Genomic DNA, 17650 nt, shown 5'->3' on the forward strand with positions numbered 1-17650 from the left:
ATCAGACAAAAATAATATTCTAGTATGTATCCAAATGAAACGGGTAGTACAGCTACATGTTGCATGCGGATACTCTTGACAGCTGTGTTCGAGATTTTGCGTTTGTGTTGACCTCTTGTCTCAGTTCCGGGGTTCTTTGTAATTATGCAACAAATGCATCAGCGACTTTGATATTATAGCTATTCGACAGGATGCCCCCAACAAACAACTTTTACTGCTATTGTAATGCACGGGACGAAACATTTTAAAACACAAATAAGTTTCCTTTTCCTACGTACTCCGGGCCACATTTTTACAAAGGGGACGGCATTCTGGGATTACAAACCAAATTAAAAGTTTTCATAAACCTACAAAAATGATATTGTTTAGCTAGTATAGCCTTAAACCTATCACAAGTGCTATTCCAACATTACAGATATGTGGTGTAGGCATAAATATATGTGTATATATGATCATCGATTAGTTTGGTGTTCAACAGGAATTATCATATAGATTTCAGTTCATGTTCCCATAGACATTCATGTTCGCATAGAAATAGAGTTCATGATCACATAGACGATAGAGAATACGTCGGATGAAAATAGGAGTTCAAATAATAGATTAGATTTTCTTGGCGTGATACTTGACGTACGATGATACTTAGAGGATATAAAACGTGCTGACAGATTTAAAACGGCTTCAAATGCTGATGAAATATATATATGTATATATATATATATATATCAGGATACTAGACTGAGTCGGCCTCTTCGAGCTTACATCGTACAGCTGTTTTGTAAATTCAAAAGTTTCATTTGAGAGCAAGGGAGCATTAGAGGAGGACACTTTACACTGCTTACGTGTAGGAACGCGAAAGCATTATAGTCCCGCGCGGTCGGCCCACAGTCCATCGTACGGAGCACAACAAGCACAGATGAAGTTCAAAGCGCACCTTCTGCACACAGCGCTCCGGCGGTTACAACACGCTCCGCCACTGCACAGGCGCGGCGCCCCCACCGGCTTCACGGCTTCCTTGACGAAGTATCTGCGTTAGTGTGCTTTTCTTCGTGTTTTATTTCTGAGGCGCGTCCGCTTTTACCTTGAGCAGCGGCGTCCCCACCGGCTTCACGGCCTCCGGGACGAAGCATCTGCGTTGCTGTGCTTTTCTTTGTGTTTTATATCCGAGGCGCGTTCTTTTTGACCCAGAGCGGCACGTGCTTGAGGAGGTATTTTTATGGCCGCCTTTCGGGTACAACGCCGACGGTTTTTCGCATAATGGGACATATAAGGTTTTCGCATTAATAACAAGTGCGTCCCATCTGCCTAAGGATACAATCACAGTAGCTTGTGACGTACTCGGTGTATTTTCTAATGTTAGTTCAGATGCTATGCCAACACCTTGGTGTTTATAATAGAAAGCCATATCAATAGAAATATTAGGCAAGTGATAGAAAATACACGCCGCAGCTCTACGGGAGATTCCTTTTACCGGGCATTTTCTAGAGTTCAATAATTTGCATTCTCAAGAATAATACCACGAGGCAATATCCTGAATGTCCGACTGAGATATACGAACGACAAAAATGTTAGCAATTTTAAGATAAACAACCCAGTCATAAAAAAATTGACCTATAGAAGAGAAAACGTGAGTTAATTGGTAAGTCCTTTATACAGATTATGAATATTAGATGACAAAGTCAAACCTCAAGTTTTGATTCGTTGCTTCCCTATAAGAGTTTTGCACAACATGAATCAAAAATGTGTTTTGGTATGATAATTGAAATTAAAGTTACGCGGTTGGTTACTCGAGCCCAAAATTATGTATGTAAAATATAAACAAGCTCACTTAGATTTATCACTTCTAAATCAAATCTGATTTGTCATAATTCACATCTTTCTAGGGTGCTTGCAGACCGCCAACTCTAAGCGCGACTAGAACCGTAATTTCAGGGTGGTAACTGGCTTAGTTTCGTCTCTTTGCATGTTTCAGGCCACCTCAAAAAATCTCCCTGCCTGGAAATATGGATTCGTGTTTTCTGTCTTCAAAATAAGCATGTTGTTTGGATCTCAACTTTCGCAACCATTGGTGAGAGTCGTATTAGTTTGGCTTCACTAAGTAAGTGCCACACTAGAAAGAAAGGAATAAATGTGTCATTGCCTAATTGCGTGATAGGCGTAGTGTGCGTTCATTTCACCGGAAGATCGGCAATTAGTTTTGAGGATTAGTCTGGAAAGGAGATGTTTTCGTCAATAAACCAATGAGTATTTTTTGTCTTTAATTATGATAATCATTGCATAACACACCATGTAGCCAGCTGCAAATATTTCGAATTTGAAATATAATGATTAAAATTAGTACAGCAAAATGAATCACAAAGCTTGCGCTTCATTTTAATTAAGCTATGAGTGTTTCATATAAAGTGTAAATGATTTGCTTAATATTTATGTCTTGGCCCCTTAAGGTGCAGGCTCTAATGGGCTGGCCTCCTAGAAAACACCTAATTACTACTGCGATTTGTATTGCAAGTTACGCAAGACTATAAATACTTCCCGTGAAATCAAGTTGATAAGACTTTGACGTTCTCTTAGTTGCTAACTTTGTGGCGTATATAATAAAACATGAACGTTATAATTGGTGAAAAACACCGCAAACGTTGAGGCATAAAAATGAAGAACAAATTGCTGGGCATTTGCATTGCACATGAAACGTGCGGCTCGTCTGGCCCGCTGAGCAAGTAGCCTTCGCTTACGCCGATCTTATTCAGTTGTGGCATCGAGGGATCTCTTAGCCGTACGTATTGCCTGCTGAGCCTATAGTCTTTGTGAAGCCTGATTCCCTCGGATGGACGTCTACGCTCTTGACGTTCTTCATTGGTTAGTTTAGCCACTGGCTTAAGGCCTGGGATGTAGACTCGATAGCGATTCCTGAAATGGAGATACCGGCACTAATCCTGGTTTTAAACCCGTTGCGCTCTTACAGAACCCTGCATATACTGCGTTTTACGTTGCGTCCGGACGCAGCGGACACTACCAGCTATCCTAGTCAATCGCGCTCTATGGACCTAGCCCGTGAGGCGCTTTCCGCGCGTCGCTGTGCCCCCTCTCCAAGGTCACGTGACACTGGCAAGGCCTTCGATTGGATCCTATGGCTCGTAACATCTGTTGCGCTCGGACGTAAGGTGAAATGGAGTAAAGCCGTATATATTTCTCCGACGTCATCCAGCCACCATCTGGCGGGCGAGCGATGACGCGTGAGTGATTGCACATTCACCAGCCAATCAGCGTCGAGCTAGGGGCTGTGACGTCATCACCTGGCTCAGCCAATAAGCATCGAGTCAATCGGTGGTTTCACTTTAAGCATTCACAAATTGTTAGGCCCCCCCCCCCCCCCCCCCCACTTCCCTTGAAGAGACGAAGCACGTTCCACGTGAAAAAGTGAGTGCGTCCCAACCATCCTGAAATGAACATATACGCTGTGGCGTTCTTCATCTTGAATTGGGGTCAGTGAAAACATTAAAAAAATATCTCTTCGGATTCCGCGAATATATTAGATGCAACTACATACCCATGTTTACTAGGCCTACGAGCTTGCAACGTAGTATGCTCTGAAACTACTCTGGTTTAAATTTAATCTTTCACTTCACGCCTACACTCAGTCGCTTGCTGGTGCAATAGCATAGAGTGGTTTTGTAAAATGCTTGGAATGCAATTTTTTTATTAGAGCGCAGCTCTTAGGCGCCCGTTTCCGGCCTGAGCTGCGTCGCCGTCGGCGTAACCGCGCGTAACCCTCATAACCCTCGTGAGAGTTACAAGGGTTACGAGGGTTACTCTCACGAGGACCACGAGGGTTACCCCCGTCACCCTCGTGAGAGTAACCCTGAAAACCCTCGTAACCTTCACGAGGATTACGAGGGTTAGTTACCTTCAAAAGGGTTACCCTCACGAGGGTCACGAGAGTTACCCTCACAAGGGTTACTAGGGTTTCCCTCACGAGGGTTACCCTGACGAGGGTCACGATGCTTACCCTCACGAGGGTCACGAGGGTTACTTTCACGTGGGTCACGATGGTTACCCTCACCAGGGTCACGAGAGTTACCCTCACGAGGGTCACGATGGTTACCCTCAGGAGGGTTACCCTCACGAGGGTCACGAGGGTTGCCCTCAGGAAGGTTACCCTCACGAGGGTCATGAGGGTTACCCCCTTAGGTCACGTGACCCCCTTAGGTCACGTGGCCCCCTGAGGTCACGTGACTCCCCTGAGGTCACGTGACCCCTGATTTCACGTGACCCCCTCAGGCCACATGACCCCCTGAGGTCACGTGATCCCCTCAGGTCACGTGACCCCCTCATGTCACGCGACCCCCTTAGCTCACGTGACCCTCTGAGGTCACGTGACCAACTGAAGTCACGTGACCCCCTGAGGTCACGTGACCTCAGGGAGTCGCCTATCCCTCAGTACCCTTCCATCCTCATCCTCAGGAGCTGCGTTGTAATCCAGCGTTACAGTGAGCTAAACGGCTTTCATTTTATAACGCCACGGCATATTTTTTTAATTTTTATTTTGCTGTAACATTTTTTAGCAATCCTAGCTCATGTAAACGCTAAAATATAGCTGTCATTTTATTCGTTCAAACTTAGGTATAATCATGTTAAGTTGAACAAAATATTGAGCCTGAAATAACTGCAGGTGTTGCTTCGTTTCGGCATAAATAAAACAAAAACAATAATTGTGAATTATCTAGCATTAGAATTTAATATTGAATATAATGTACGAATAGCACTCAATGCTGTTACTTTTACTTGAAATGTAATCGACTAAGTTGCACAGAAATAATTATTGCTTTGGTGTATAACATTCAAGTGAATTCATTTGAATATATTTGGATATATATTTTATGCGATATTTTATTTGCACTGAACCCCAGTGCGGTATTCGTTTTGTTGGCACGTGCGCATGGTATTCACAAAAATAAATGAGTGCTGAGAGGAATCCTACTAATTGTTCCTTTACTGTTTATACGTCTTCGCCGAATAACAATCACATTTCATGCTAACTTTTTGTTTACAGATGAAACGAACTTCCCCCACCACATGTTACTTTATTGGTCAGATCGGATTTTTCCTATTTAATATTATTCTCGGGTAAGCTCAAATAACCTTCATTATTTTCTGTTCAATTCTAGGTCCACCTAGCCTTTTTAGCATATTAAGCAGCAATTACCTAGTGAATAGTCGTAGAGACAAAACTGAAGTCATAACGAGTATAAGCTTGGTTTCTCCTTCACAAGGTGGAAGATTTTTGCAGCTGCGCTATAGGTGTTTAAATGGATGAACACCTCCGTGACATGCACTCTCAAAAATGCACTTCAGTCTAAGTTTTTGCAAAAGCATTCGTACAACGTATAAGTGCTATCTACTGAGCAAGCTCGGGGAACAAAGATATCGAAAATATGACTGGACCCAAATCAGAAGTCCGCGATGCGACGCTGGCCTGGATGTCGGCAAGGGAGACGTCGTGCCCAGAGTCATATAGCAGATTTTAATAAATATTTCAGCAAAAGCAAACAAATACATTCGTCAACCGAACATATCTCAGCCCGGCTCCGGGAATAGTGGCGACGCATTGATGTATGCTTAAGCCTAATTCACAAATTTCCATTTGACAGTGTTCGAGTGCGTTGCGTTCTCTTGTAGCCGTTTAATACAATGACACATTGACGCCATTAATTCGGTAGCGCTGGAATCATTTTGTTCAGCGAATAGAATAATATGCTTTCTTGCGCATCATTCTTTTGCAGTAGATTTCAAGTCATTCTGAAGGCATTATAAGCGATAGTTTAATATTGATAATTCGTAGATTTCAACTCGCAAATACTGCTGGTGCCAGTATGCCAGTGTGTTTGCTCGTTGATAAAGGTTACACGAAAACGCAAAGCACGCGAGTCAAGTGAAACGCAAATGTGTGAACGAGCCGTGAGCCCGACTGGACCTAAAGGCTGGAAGAAGTGCAATCCCTTTTCTCTTGATGTTGCGATTTTAAACCAGAACACAGGGGGAAAACGTACCATAGCGAACAGGCACACCCTTTTGTTGATCTGCAACCGCCTTTGCAGTCTGAATTTGAAACATGTAAACCTGCATGTCCAATTCTTTCAATTCTTAGTTATCATTTAGACAGCCATTAGGTATTGCGACTACTTTTCGTACTCATATAATATACATCACCGTTTTTCAGCTGCCTGTATTGGATTCCAGACGGCAACACCTTGCTTGGGGTTTCTATTGCCTCTGTCTTAGTTGGAGGCTTCACCAACATGCTCTATCTTGTTAGTGCCTACAGCATTATTACTAATCAGTATCCCAAGAGCGAAGGCGTTGTGATGGTAAGTAATGCCATGTCAGACTAAATATATTTTAAGCTACTCAAGGACGTTTTTCCTCTCCTCGCCTTTAAATAGTCAATATAAAACCCGTTTGTTGCATTATCTTTAAACTTAACGCAAACATTTAGACCTAAAAGACATACATACGATTAAGATGCAATTAATGCAAAGGTGCAAACGAGTTGGACAAGAATGGCAATAATAATCTTGGAGAAGAGGAACAAAGGGGACAAAGAACAAACACAAATCTCCAAACACAGCTATAGGTGACTAGTGCGCGAAATGGAGAGGTCCCGGGTTCGATTCCCGGAACAGGTGGACTTTTTCGGTCGCGCACCAGTCACCTATTTATTTATTTACAATACCCTCAGGGTCATAAGGCGTTAGAGAGGGGAGTAGGTGTTAAGTACAATAGTTGATACTGCTTCTCGGAATCTGATGGGATCCTGAATGGTGACGATGTCTTCGGGAAGGTCATTCTAGTCCACAATTGCATCAGGAAGAGGGGCGTGCTGGTGTGCTGTGGAAAAACACTTTGGCCTGGATATCTTATTGCAATGATCGAGTCTGGAGGAAAGATAAGCCGGTGGGGAAAGAATAGACTGATTTAAAAGTGGTGAATAAAAACTTTATGCAGAAGGCAGAGACGGGATATTTTTCGACGGGTGAAATGCAATGGGGAGAGAGATGTGATTTAATGAGGGAAACACTTGAAAAACTGGAGTAATCAGACTGAACAAAACGCGTAGCACGGGTTTGAACAGATTCAATGTAGTCTGTTAATGTAGCTTGATGAGGGTGCCAGATTGACGATGCGTATTCTAATTTAGACCGGGCTAGGGCAAGATAGAGGAGCCGTTTTAGTTGAGAAGGGGCGGATCTGAAATTGCGACGAAGGAAACCCAATCTTTTTGTTAGCGGAACTCAACACTGAATTAATATGGTTTTCCCAGGAGAGGTTTGAAGTTAGAAGAGCGCCGAGGTATTTATACATATCCGTGGGTTGAAGAGGGATGCCATTGAGAAAATTAACAGGAGAGGTTTGAAAAGAGGAACGAGAAAAGCGCATGCATTTACATTTGCTGACGTTGAGCGTCATTTGCCAGTTAGTGCACCAGCTCTGAACTAGGTCCAGGTCATTTTGTAGTGTTAAAAAGTAACGAGGGGATGTTATTTTTTGGTAAAGGACACAGTCGTCGGCAAATAGGCACATGGGTGAGTATACCTGAAGAGGAAGATCGTTGATGTAGATGAGGAAAAGTAACGGACCAAGCACCGCTCGCTGAGGCACGCCAGATGTTACGGGGGCTAAAGTAGACGAACAATTATTACCATGAAAAAACTGATGACGCTGAGAAAGAAAAGGTTCAATCCAGGAGAGAAAATTATTATCGAGGTTTAATAGCGATAGTTTTAGAAGCAGTCTGTTATGCGGAACTTTGTCAAAAGCATTAGCGAAGTCGAGAAATACAGCGTCAGTGGGGTAGCCAGAATCAAGGTTTGCGAACAGGTCGTTTGTTAAGTAGAGAATTTGTGTTTCGCAGGAGTAGTTTCGACGGAAGCCGTGCTGTGCTGTATTAAAAGAAGGAGATAGAATCAATTGGTGAATAGATAGTTGCTTGTGAATTACGTGCTCGAGTATTTTAGAAGGTACAGAAGTTAGAGATATTGGCCTATCGTTTAAAGGAGATTTATCGCCGCTTTTGTGGACCGGGATGACCTTGCCGATTCTCTAATCCTCAGGAACCGCCGGCGTATCTAATGATTGTTGAAAAGTTTTTGTTAGAAATAGGCTTGAGGAATATTTAGTGCCTTGTAAGACCTTTGAATTTATGCCGTCGACACCACAGGAAGAGGACATTTTCAGTGACTTAATAATACTAACAATACCTTCGTAATCAATACAGATTGGATCCATAGGTAAAACATTGCTAGTAATAGGTAAGGACAGTGTTAAGGGACAGTGGGCGGTGAAATGGGAAGAAAATATATGATTAAGAACTGTGGCACACTGATTAATCTTGATAATAATCTCAGAATCATCAATAAGCGCTAGTGGGGAGTAAGGTGCATGGTTTACAACATTCCAAAATTGGCGCGGGTTGTTTAGTAGCATAGATGGAAGGGTCTCCTGGTAGAATATACGCTTCTGGTGCTCTAACATAATTTTATATTCAGTGGCGCATTCATGATATTTAGACCAGGATAAAGCAGTGTCTTGTTTTTTGGCTACTCAAAATGGTCGTTTTTTTCTTATTGTTAAGGGTTTTTAGTGAGCGCGAATACCAAGGATTACAAGACCGGGAACCGATGTTAATATTTGGAACATGAGCTTCAATGAGTTGCAGTTATTTGTTTTTAAAAATGCACCAATTTTCGTTTATATTCCTATCGTCAAAACCCACCAGGAAGACTGAGAAATCGCTTGAGAGGTCCTGGTTAAGCTGCTCGTAGTTCCCTTTATTATATAGCCTTATTTGCTTGGTCAACCTGAATGGTTCTGGTGCTTGAAATGCTAGGTTAAAGAGCACGGCTTTCTGGTCACTGATGCCTTCAAAACCGGTAAGAGAGGTAATAGATTTCGGATGGTTACTCAAAAGCAAGTCTAACATATTTGATCATATCGTGGTTACACGGGTAGGGAAAGAAATTACCCGGGGAAGGTTAAAATCCAGGCAGAGACTGATAAAATTGCGACACTCACCAAAACTTCCACTACCAACAAGATCTGATAAATTTCTATTTATCTCACGGAAGTTAAAATCACCTACTAAGAAAACAGAATGACCAGGAGATTGTGTTAACAAAAGTGACAACTCATCATGCAAAGCAGTTACAAAACTAGATGACACATCTGGTGGTAGATAACACACGCCAACCAGGATTGACTTAAAACCACATTTCACTGAGACCCAGATCGCCTCAATTGACATGGAAACGAAAAGAAATGTGCTGATGATGCTTTTATCAATGGATATTAAAACGCCACCACCACAACAATCCTTCCGATCGCGTCGATAAAATGTAGTTTGAATGATTCGGCAGTATTTCAATTGTCGTTTATATCAGGATGAAGCCAGGTCTCAGTGATCAGTACTATCTTAGCATCACAGGTTGAAATGGGAGAACACAATTCGTCACGCTTTTGTATTAAACTCCGCTTATTTAAGTATAAAACACGTATAAGTAAGTGAGAGTTGGAGGAAGCAACGCGTTTGTTCCCACTCCCAGCGTCTGCCTATGCGGAAGCACTAACCACAGAATTTGAAACGGAGTCGTAAAGGAAGACATACGAACCCATATGTAGTTTATCAAAACGCAGCTTATGCAGAGCTTCCTGTGACTTGGCGAATGCAAGAAGTCTCTGACGCGCAACGCGAACTTTCTTCGAGAAATCTTCAGACATAGAAAAAGGGAGGCCGCGCAGCTTCGGTCCACACAAAAGTAACTGTTTTTTTTTATTCTTTTTTTGTTTTGTATGAAGAAAAGTTTACAATAATAGGCCTGTTCTTTATTGGGTTCCCAATCTGTGTGCACGTTCGATCTGAGAGCTATCAAAAGTGACACCAAGTTTCTAAATTGCAAATTCTAAAACTTTTTGTTCGGACAAAGACCATGACTCGCCGGCAGCATCGGGTATGCCATAATATAGAAGATTACACCGTCGCGAGTGGTTTTAAAAATCATCAAGTCGAGATAGCATAACTTCAGTTGCAGTGGACTGCACAGCGACGGAATGTTGCAGATTACAGATATCTGCTTTGACCTGCGTGATAGACAAGATTTCTTTTTCGAATGAAACGAGTTTGCATTTAGCGCCGCCACCGAAGTCTCAAGTTGAGCCTGTTTGCCAAGTATCGCCTCAACATCGGCTTTTAGGGCAGCTTGTCCCGCCGCAAGGCCGGTTACATTAGCATCGAGTTTCTGCACTAGCTCGTACATACTACCAAGTTGTTTCACCTGCGCTTCCAATTCAGCCTTGGTAGGCGCGGGACCAAATTTGAGGACTTGTTTCAATGTCATTGGACAAGAAACATGTGTTTGGCTGTGTTTGGAGATTTGTGTTTGTTCTCTGTCCTCTTTGTTCCCCTTCTCCGGGGATTATTGCTGCCTTTCTTGTCCAGCTCGCTTGCAGCTTTGAATTAATTGCCATCTTAAACATAACCTTAAAAAATGCAGGCTGTTCGCTCTTGTTGGTGTTAGACTGGTGGCAGCTGATAAAACCCATGTGCTCTACTGACGTCTAACTCCTTGTTAGCTCAGTTGGTAGAGCGCTCCATTGGAAAGGGAGAGGTCCCGGGTTCGATATTCGGACGAGGCGGATTTTTTCGGTCGCGCGCCATTCACCTATAGGTGTGTTCGGAGATTTGTGTTTTTTCTTTGTCCCCTTTCTTCCGCTTCTCTTGTGATTATTATTGACATACAAATGTTTTGAAATCTAGCGTACGTCTGGACTTTATACTTCTCTTACACAAAAAATAGACTATATATTTATTTCAGTGTAATAAGAAGCCATATAAGATACTATGCAAAATATGATTGATGAAAACTGTCTTTGGCAACAACCTCAAAGATACAAGACATCCTGCCCACTCCCACTTTGAGCGCCAGTTAAAAATATTCGCGCTTTGCTCCATTCCTTGAAAATTTACGACCACCCACATTTTTTGCACGAACATATATAGATATTTTTTTCCAGTTAACCTTTTGGGTTCATGTCTCATACACTTCTAATTAAGCGGTGCTCGGATTGCAAAAAGTTATATTTTCATTTATATATTTGTTCATATATTTATATATATTTTTTATTTGTATGGTACCAAGAACGTTTTCGACAATAAAGGGAACTGGGGTTTATACGGGCAAAAGACGGAATATAATGTAATTGTGATAAGAAATAATGGAAATAATCAGATTGAAGTACTTTCAAGGTAAGAAACCCGAGCGCTATAAAACATAAAAGTATTTTTTTTTAATATTGACATTAACATGAAGTTATAACAATACTTTGTTGAGATTGAAAGAACAAGACAATTGGGATATAATTGCGAAAACAGTTAACACAAACAACGTATTTCAAGTGATTCTGGTTACGCATCCTTCTACTTTTACTTGATTCCGTACCATACATATGATTATCACATTCTCAGAACAAAACCCATAATACCCAAGACTCCTAACACAGCCGTAGTCTATTTGCTTCATCAGTTAAATGATATGGCACTTTCCAAGGCAAAATAAAGGCATCATTACATATGAGTTTAACCACAGTCGAAAGCAGGCGATTCCGTCGGCAAACTGTTTGCGGATGTGAACTCGCGAAAGTTTTGTATATAATCCGCACATTCCGATAAATAACGCAGGATACCATATTGTGAACGATATACGTGTACTCTGGGATAGATTTAAACGAAGCTTTGCTCTGCGCAACTCGAGTGTATCTTGTTTTAACGCCTATTTTGAACGCGTAGGACTAATATGTTTTTTTCGCTTTTTTTGGCCGTTTTTTTAACAACATTTTGCTACATTCAAAGAATAAAGTGTATATTCTTACACCCCTTGTTACATATACTACGCCTCAAAAACTTCAGTTCGACGTACAGTGCACTAACGTTAAACCGACGGTACCATCTTTCACGAACGGCTTGCTAGCTGAGTGGAACAACTTATTAAATTGGCTAATGTATGTGTGGCTGAGTGGAAAACAATAATCGGGGTTTTTCTTGGCCCTACTGCAAAACCCCAATGTTTTTCTTTCGTTTTTTTTTTTTTAGTTTTTGATACGCACTTCAGCTGTTCAGTAAGTTCTATTGCATCGTTATCAAGCCCCTCGTAAAAGTTGGGCCCGTGAGTTCGACGTTAGTGCGCCGTGCGTCGAACTGAAGTTTTGGTGTGTCTGATATGTGACAAAGGAATGTAAGGCTACACCCTTCTTTTTACAGTGTAGTTGTACTTTTCTAAGCTTAGAATTGTCAATATTAGAAACAGCTTTCGATATGATGCACGCATATCCTAATATAGAGCGCACATTTGATTGCTGCAATATCTACGTAACCTTTGGAAAGTTACCAGTGTACCGGAGTGGGAATCTCAAATATTTGCAAGCCTTTGCAGCGGTGTAACCTGCATTTCGATTTCAACACAACGAGGATATGTAAGAAAAACCCACAAGTTATTATATTGAAAATTGTGGACATCCGAAGTTATCTAAGGTACGAAATGCAGTACTTAAAAAGCGATCATTTATATTTTATTATGAGAATATAAAAAGTCCACAATCAGAGTAAAGAACCCATTGTTTAAATCGCCTTGATTCGACATTAAAGCCAGCAAGACTGAGGGTGCGATATTACTTGATGAGATGATGGGATGGAAATGCCTCGTGTTGGTTGCACCGAAAGAGTGCATCGAAGGAGGAGGGGAAGCGAGAATGATGGAGGTAAAGGGAGGAGGGGGAGGGAGGAGAGAAGGACGGGAAGGGGAGGAAGGAAGAAGGGGGAGAGAGGGTGAGAGGTGGAAGAGCAGGAAGGGAGGGGAGACTTGGGTAAGCGGTGTCACGTGACTTGAGATGTATAAGTTACATGACATCACTTTTCCCGCTAGAGTAAGCGGAGAAACTGAATTGATGTATAGGTCATATGACGTGTCAATTTATCCGCAAAATTTTTGCGGAGAAACTAAATTAGTCTATAGGTCACGTGACGGCGCATTTTCCTCTAAATTTAGGGGTGAAACTAAATTGGTCAATAGGTAACCTGATGTTACTTTAGCTAGGAAATCGAATTGATGTATAGGTCACGTGACGTCAAGCCGCCCCCCCCCCCCCCAACCATCCTAAATTTAGCAAATAGCACTGAAGGACGGAAGGACCAAATTCCAGGACTTAGGGTTTCGTAACATTTCATGCTTGAGACTGTTTTGGGGATACAATTGTCAGTCACATAAGACAAATTATACTTGGTGTTCGTTTTCTGGAGAACGTGATTGTTATAGTCTTATCTACACTGTCACAAAAAATTACAGTTTTTTTTTTTTTTTTTACCACAAAATTAAACTATGCACAGCCTAACGCTCGTCCTCCGTCCAAATGTAGTGCTAGAGGTTCGAACTAGGGGCCAAAGCATCAGCACCGAACGTTATCCTATTCAAAAGTTATGTGATTTTCTGAAATTTTTAATAAAAACAAGGGCCGATAGCACCATTGAAAACATAAAGCTATATTGCGCCAGTTACCGAAAACGCGGAAAAATCCTGAAACTGGCTTCTAGTTCGGACCTCTATAGCTACATTTGGGCGGAGAATGAGCGTTCGGCGATGCATAGTTTTATTGTACTGTGAAACAAACATTCTAATTTTTTTTGTGTGTGGACACGTTGTAGATTTATATTCGTCTCCATTATATGATTGTTTAGGAATATCAAACAGAAAAGGGCAGATCTCGGTACCGGTCCCCTAATTATATTTATGTCAATATTAAAGGAAAATTGTTAAGTCGAACCTTACATATTGTTGTACAACTTATCATTACACAGAAATATCATCGATTCAGATCATGAGCGTGTCAGTCTTTTACCGACGATAGAAGCAGAGGGATGGTCTAATACAGGAGTTTAAATATCTATTTCAGGCATTCCTGGATTTCATCTGGGCGATTGGGAACATGGTGGGTTCCGCAGTTGGCGGAACATTGATTGATGTGAGAAAATTAAATACAAAAATGTTTTGTGCGGAACTGTAATTCTCTGTCTCTGAGCTCTTGACGTTTTTCTTTCTGTCCCAGCTATGGGCTTATCCACTTCCCTTTTTTGTCTTGGGAACACTCATCATATTTTCAATTCCGTGGATCGTAAAATATCGAGCAACATTCAACCAAGATCCAGGTATTGTTTTCTGCAGAAAAATAAGCAACAAAAACAGTATGGACAACGAACGCGGAAAGAGCCGCATTTCTGATTATTTCTCTGTTCTCAGGCACATCGTGTTCTGAAGGCGACCTCAGAGAAGACGGAAAATCTTATTGGAGCCTTCTCTTAGATCCATTGTTTCTTAATAATATGGTTACTGTAATGACTGCATGGATAAGTTTGGGTTACAATGAACCAACTCTGGAGCCCAGTCTTAAAGAGGTTGGTCAATAAAGTTCCGTAATATTTTGCATTTGTAGAAACTGTATTTTTTTTTTCGCCTCACCAACCGACTAAGATGGAGAGGAATTTACATTCTAATAACGATGATCTACGTTTTTATGAAAGTATACAATGAAGGAATCATGGAGTTCTAACTGTCTGAAAAATAAAAATCACGCGAAACAGTTTTGTGCAGCGAGTTATAAATTATAACTTGCTGCTCATCACTTATTCGCCGAAACTTCATTTTGCATTCAGTTAGAAATTTAAAGAAGCAAAATTTTAACAATATAACTTATAATGTTTAGATTTATGCTAATATTTATTACTAAAAAAGCTGCATCTACGTGAAGGCAATTACATACAATGATAAGTGAGTTTCGAGTAGTAGGCCTCTCTACAGTTGGGAGTTCGTGGAGGCCGCGCCCTCGCGTTGAATGGCTAGCGGCCGATATTTCTACAGCCTATGTATGGTTTTCTATGTATGGTTGTCACGTGACGCCATGAGTATGACGTGATCACGTTATAATAAAAACGTGGCAAGATGACATCAGTCGCGTCAGAATGTGACACCGTAGCACCACGTGAATACATCCGGGAGCGTCAGGTCCCATGGCGCCCAGGAGTCACGCTCTTGCGTCAGTGACGTCTTGTAAAGCAGTGACATGACACAGTGGAAACACAGTGCCATGGCACACTGTGACATTGATCAACGTCATGGCACACCCTGTCATGGCACACCACAACGCGACTCTACAGTGGCACCTGACATCCTAGATTCATGGTGTCTTGGGCCATTGCTATCTCCCGTGACACTGGGGCGTCACGTGTGATTGGGACTTGAGTGACACTGTGACACGTGGCCTGACGTCACATGTTATCGCGACTTGACACCGTAATGTTAGGTGGCATAATGACCACGCGGCCATAGTGCTTCCTAACATGTGACCGTCGTGGGCATTGCATGTACGATGAGCTCAGAAAAGCTCAAAAACAATTTCCGTGCCCATCTCGAAACACGCTGTACATTCATTGTCTCCCCACTTAATCCTTGGAATTCAGATACAATTTTGTCCATTACATAAACCTCTATTTTTTTCTTTTTTATAAAACCTTACCGGTTTTACCAAAATGCAAATACATATTTCCGAAACCCAAAAGGTAGAACCTCAAGTGATTTGCCAAAATCCAGAAGCACTGAATTGTGCCAGTGTTTGTTCCTATGTTGCTCGGCAGACTAAAGCGCGGTGGAGCGCATTAGCAAATAAAACATACTCTCAGACGTGCCTAAAGGAACGTGAATCTTTGACTATGCTTTTCGTTGCAGTTTGGACTCGGGGTCAAAGAGATCGGGGAAGTTTTTGCGACACAGTTTGCAAGTTGCTCAGTAGGTGCCTTACTGGCGGGAGCGCTCTGCCATTTGGAGGTGAAAACACGCTCTTTCCCAGGCGGCATGGCGACACTGGGCTAGCGTCGGGGGAATATTGCTCACAATATTTGCCCAGTTTTATGTTTTACCCTATGACCTAGTATGGGGCGACTATCGTTTAACGATCGTTCTAAAAATGGGCTGGAATCGTCGATATCAGTCGAGTACTAGGCAGAGATGGGCAAGTGTTGGTGAACGATCGTTTTGAAAATGGGCCAGTACCGGCGCAATGTTAATAGATGCTGGGCAGATATGCGCGAATATCGGTTAACATGGCCGCGGCCGCTGCGGTGTCAGTGAACTTGAGGCCAAGCCAACGTTACTAAAACCACCCAGTTGGAAAATTGCCATAGAGCCTGCTCTGAAGAAGTGGCACCGACCCGTACTCGAGAACCGAGCTAATCGCAACGCCGCCATTTCTCTCGCACCGGCGACTCAAGGAACTGCACGTGACTTCTATTTTGGCTTTAATCGGCCAGTTTAGCGTCAAAACGTATACGGTAAAGGGGGCGTCAAGGGTGCCACCCCCCCGACTCCCGAGCGGACGCTTCGCGGATTACTGCCGAAGTTAGGATGCGCCTAGGTAGGCATGCGCTACCTGAAATCACCGCTGAGACATGGTAGTATAAAAACAATGTTAATTTTGTTACAAAACCTTGTAAACTGAAGATTTTAAAAAACATCACGCCCCCCCCCCCCCCACCGCCCCCCCGTTTTGTACTAAATTTCAATGAACGTTGCAACAAAAAGAGTTTTTTTCCGTTTGTTTGTACGGAAAATCCCAGTTCCAGCCGCTGATTTCCCAGCGCGCCCTCGGCGCGGCCCGTGGCAATAGTGGCGGCTGCCGCTGTTGCCACTTTAGAAACTATCAAGAAGTCCTAACACCGGCTGATACAGCCGGTTCAGAACCGACAAATTACCAGAAGACGGTGCTGGATACTGTATATCAGCGTGGCGTTAGCCGACCCAAGTGGTGTTCCGCCGACATCGGCAAATCACAGTAATACTGGCCCGATCTTTACGATCCAGCGCCAATATCGGCAGTATCAGAAATATATTCGCCCGTTTTCTCCAATCTGACGCCAATATTGGCGCCATACTGCGTGTTGTCCGGGTTGCACGTAAACTTTACTGTAACACTCAGTATTCTTTACAAGCAACCTCATTTAAAACTAGCGCCGCTTTAATAATTGCGTGCGTCTTTTGCTAAGCTTTCTTCCTTTGTTTCGTTCCTGTCTTCTTGCTTTATGAACAGCCAACTTACTACCTGAATTTTTCGAACAAGAGTATGATTTTAATATGAGAAATAAAAAGTTTTGATACGGATGTGACTGTATATTATATTTTAACTATTTATCTAATTTCAGGCAGACGCATTTGGTGCTGTTGTTGGCCATTGTCTCGGCGCTTGTGCCTACCTCGTACTGGAGCCCGCGTCTTTCATTTTGTTCGAGCGGTATTGTATATTTCTTTTTTATTTGCCGCTCTACGCAGATTTGAGTGTGCCCCAAATATTGACAAAATACCTATATTTAATCCGGGGACCTTTACGTTTGCTGCAGTTCTCTTTGGATGATCTACCTGTCTCAAGTCTTAACAGGATTATCGATGGCTTTAATGTTCGTTTGTGGATATTATAATGCTCTTAAGATCGTGAGGTAAGTCAAAAGCACATCTGGTACGACTTGATTATGTTTATAAGCTAAATAAAATGACTCAATTTTTTTATTTGT

At 42.2% G+C, this 17650-nt stretch overlaps 1 protein-coding gene across 1 annotated transcript; it reads left to right on the plus strand.

Annotated features, from left to right (window-relative positions):
* The first annotated feature begins 5047 nt into the window (after positions 1-5047).
* LOC115313631 (MFS-type transporter SLC18B1) lies at positions 5048-14349 on the plus strand. Its single transcript, XM_029972648.2, has 4 exons — positions 5048-5121; positions 6215-6362; positions 13990-14058; positions 14143-14349. The coding sequence occupies exons 1-4, from the start codon at positions 5048-5050 to the stop codon at positions 14347-14349; spliced, it is 498 nt and encodes a 165-aa protein (XP_029828508.2).
* Positions 14350-17650: the final 3301 nt, after the last annotated feature.

This window comes from Ixodes scapularis, unplaced genomic scaffold, assembly GCF_016920785.2.
Source record: "Ixodes scapularis isolate PalLabHiFi unplaced genomic scaffold, ASM1692078v2 PGA_scaffold16__2_contigs__length_2301149, whole genome shotgun sequence".
NCBI lineage: Eukaryota > Metazoa > Arthropoda > Arachnida > Ixodida > Ixodidae > Ixodes > Ixodes scapularis.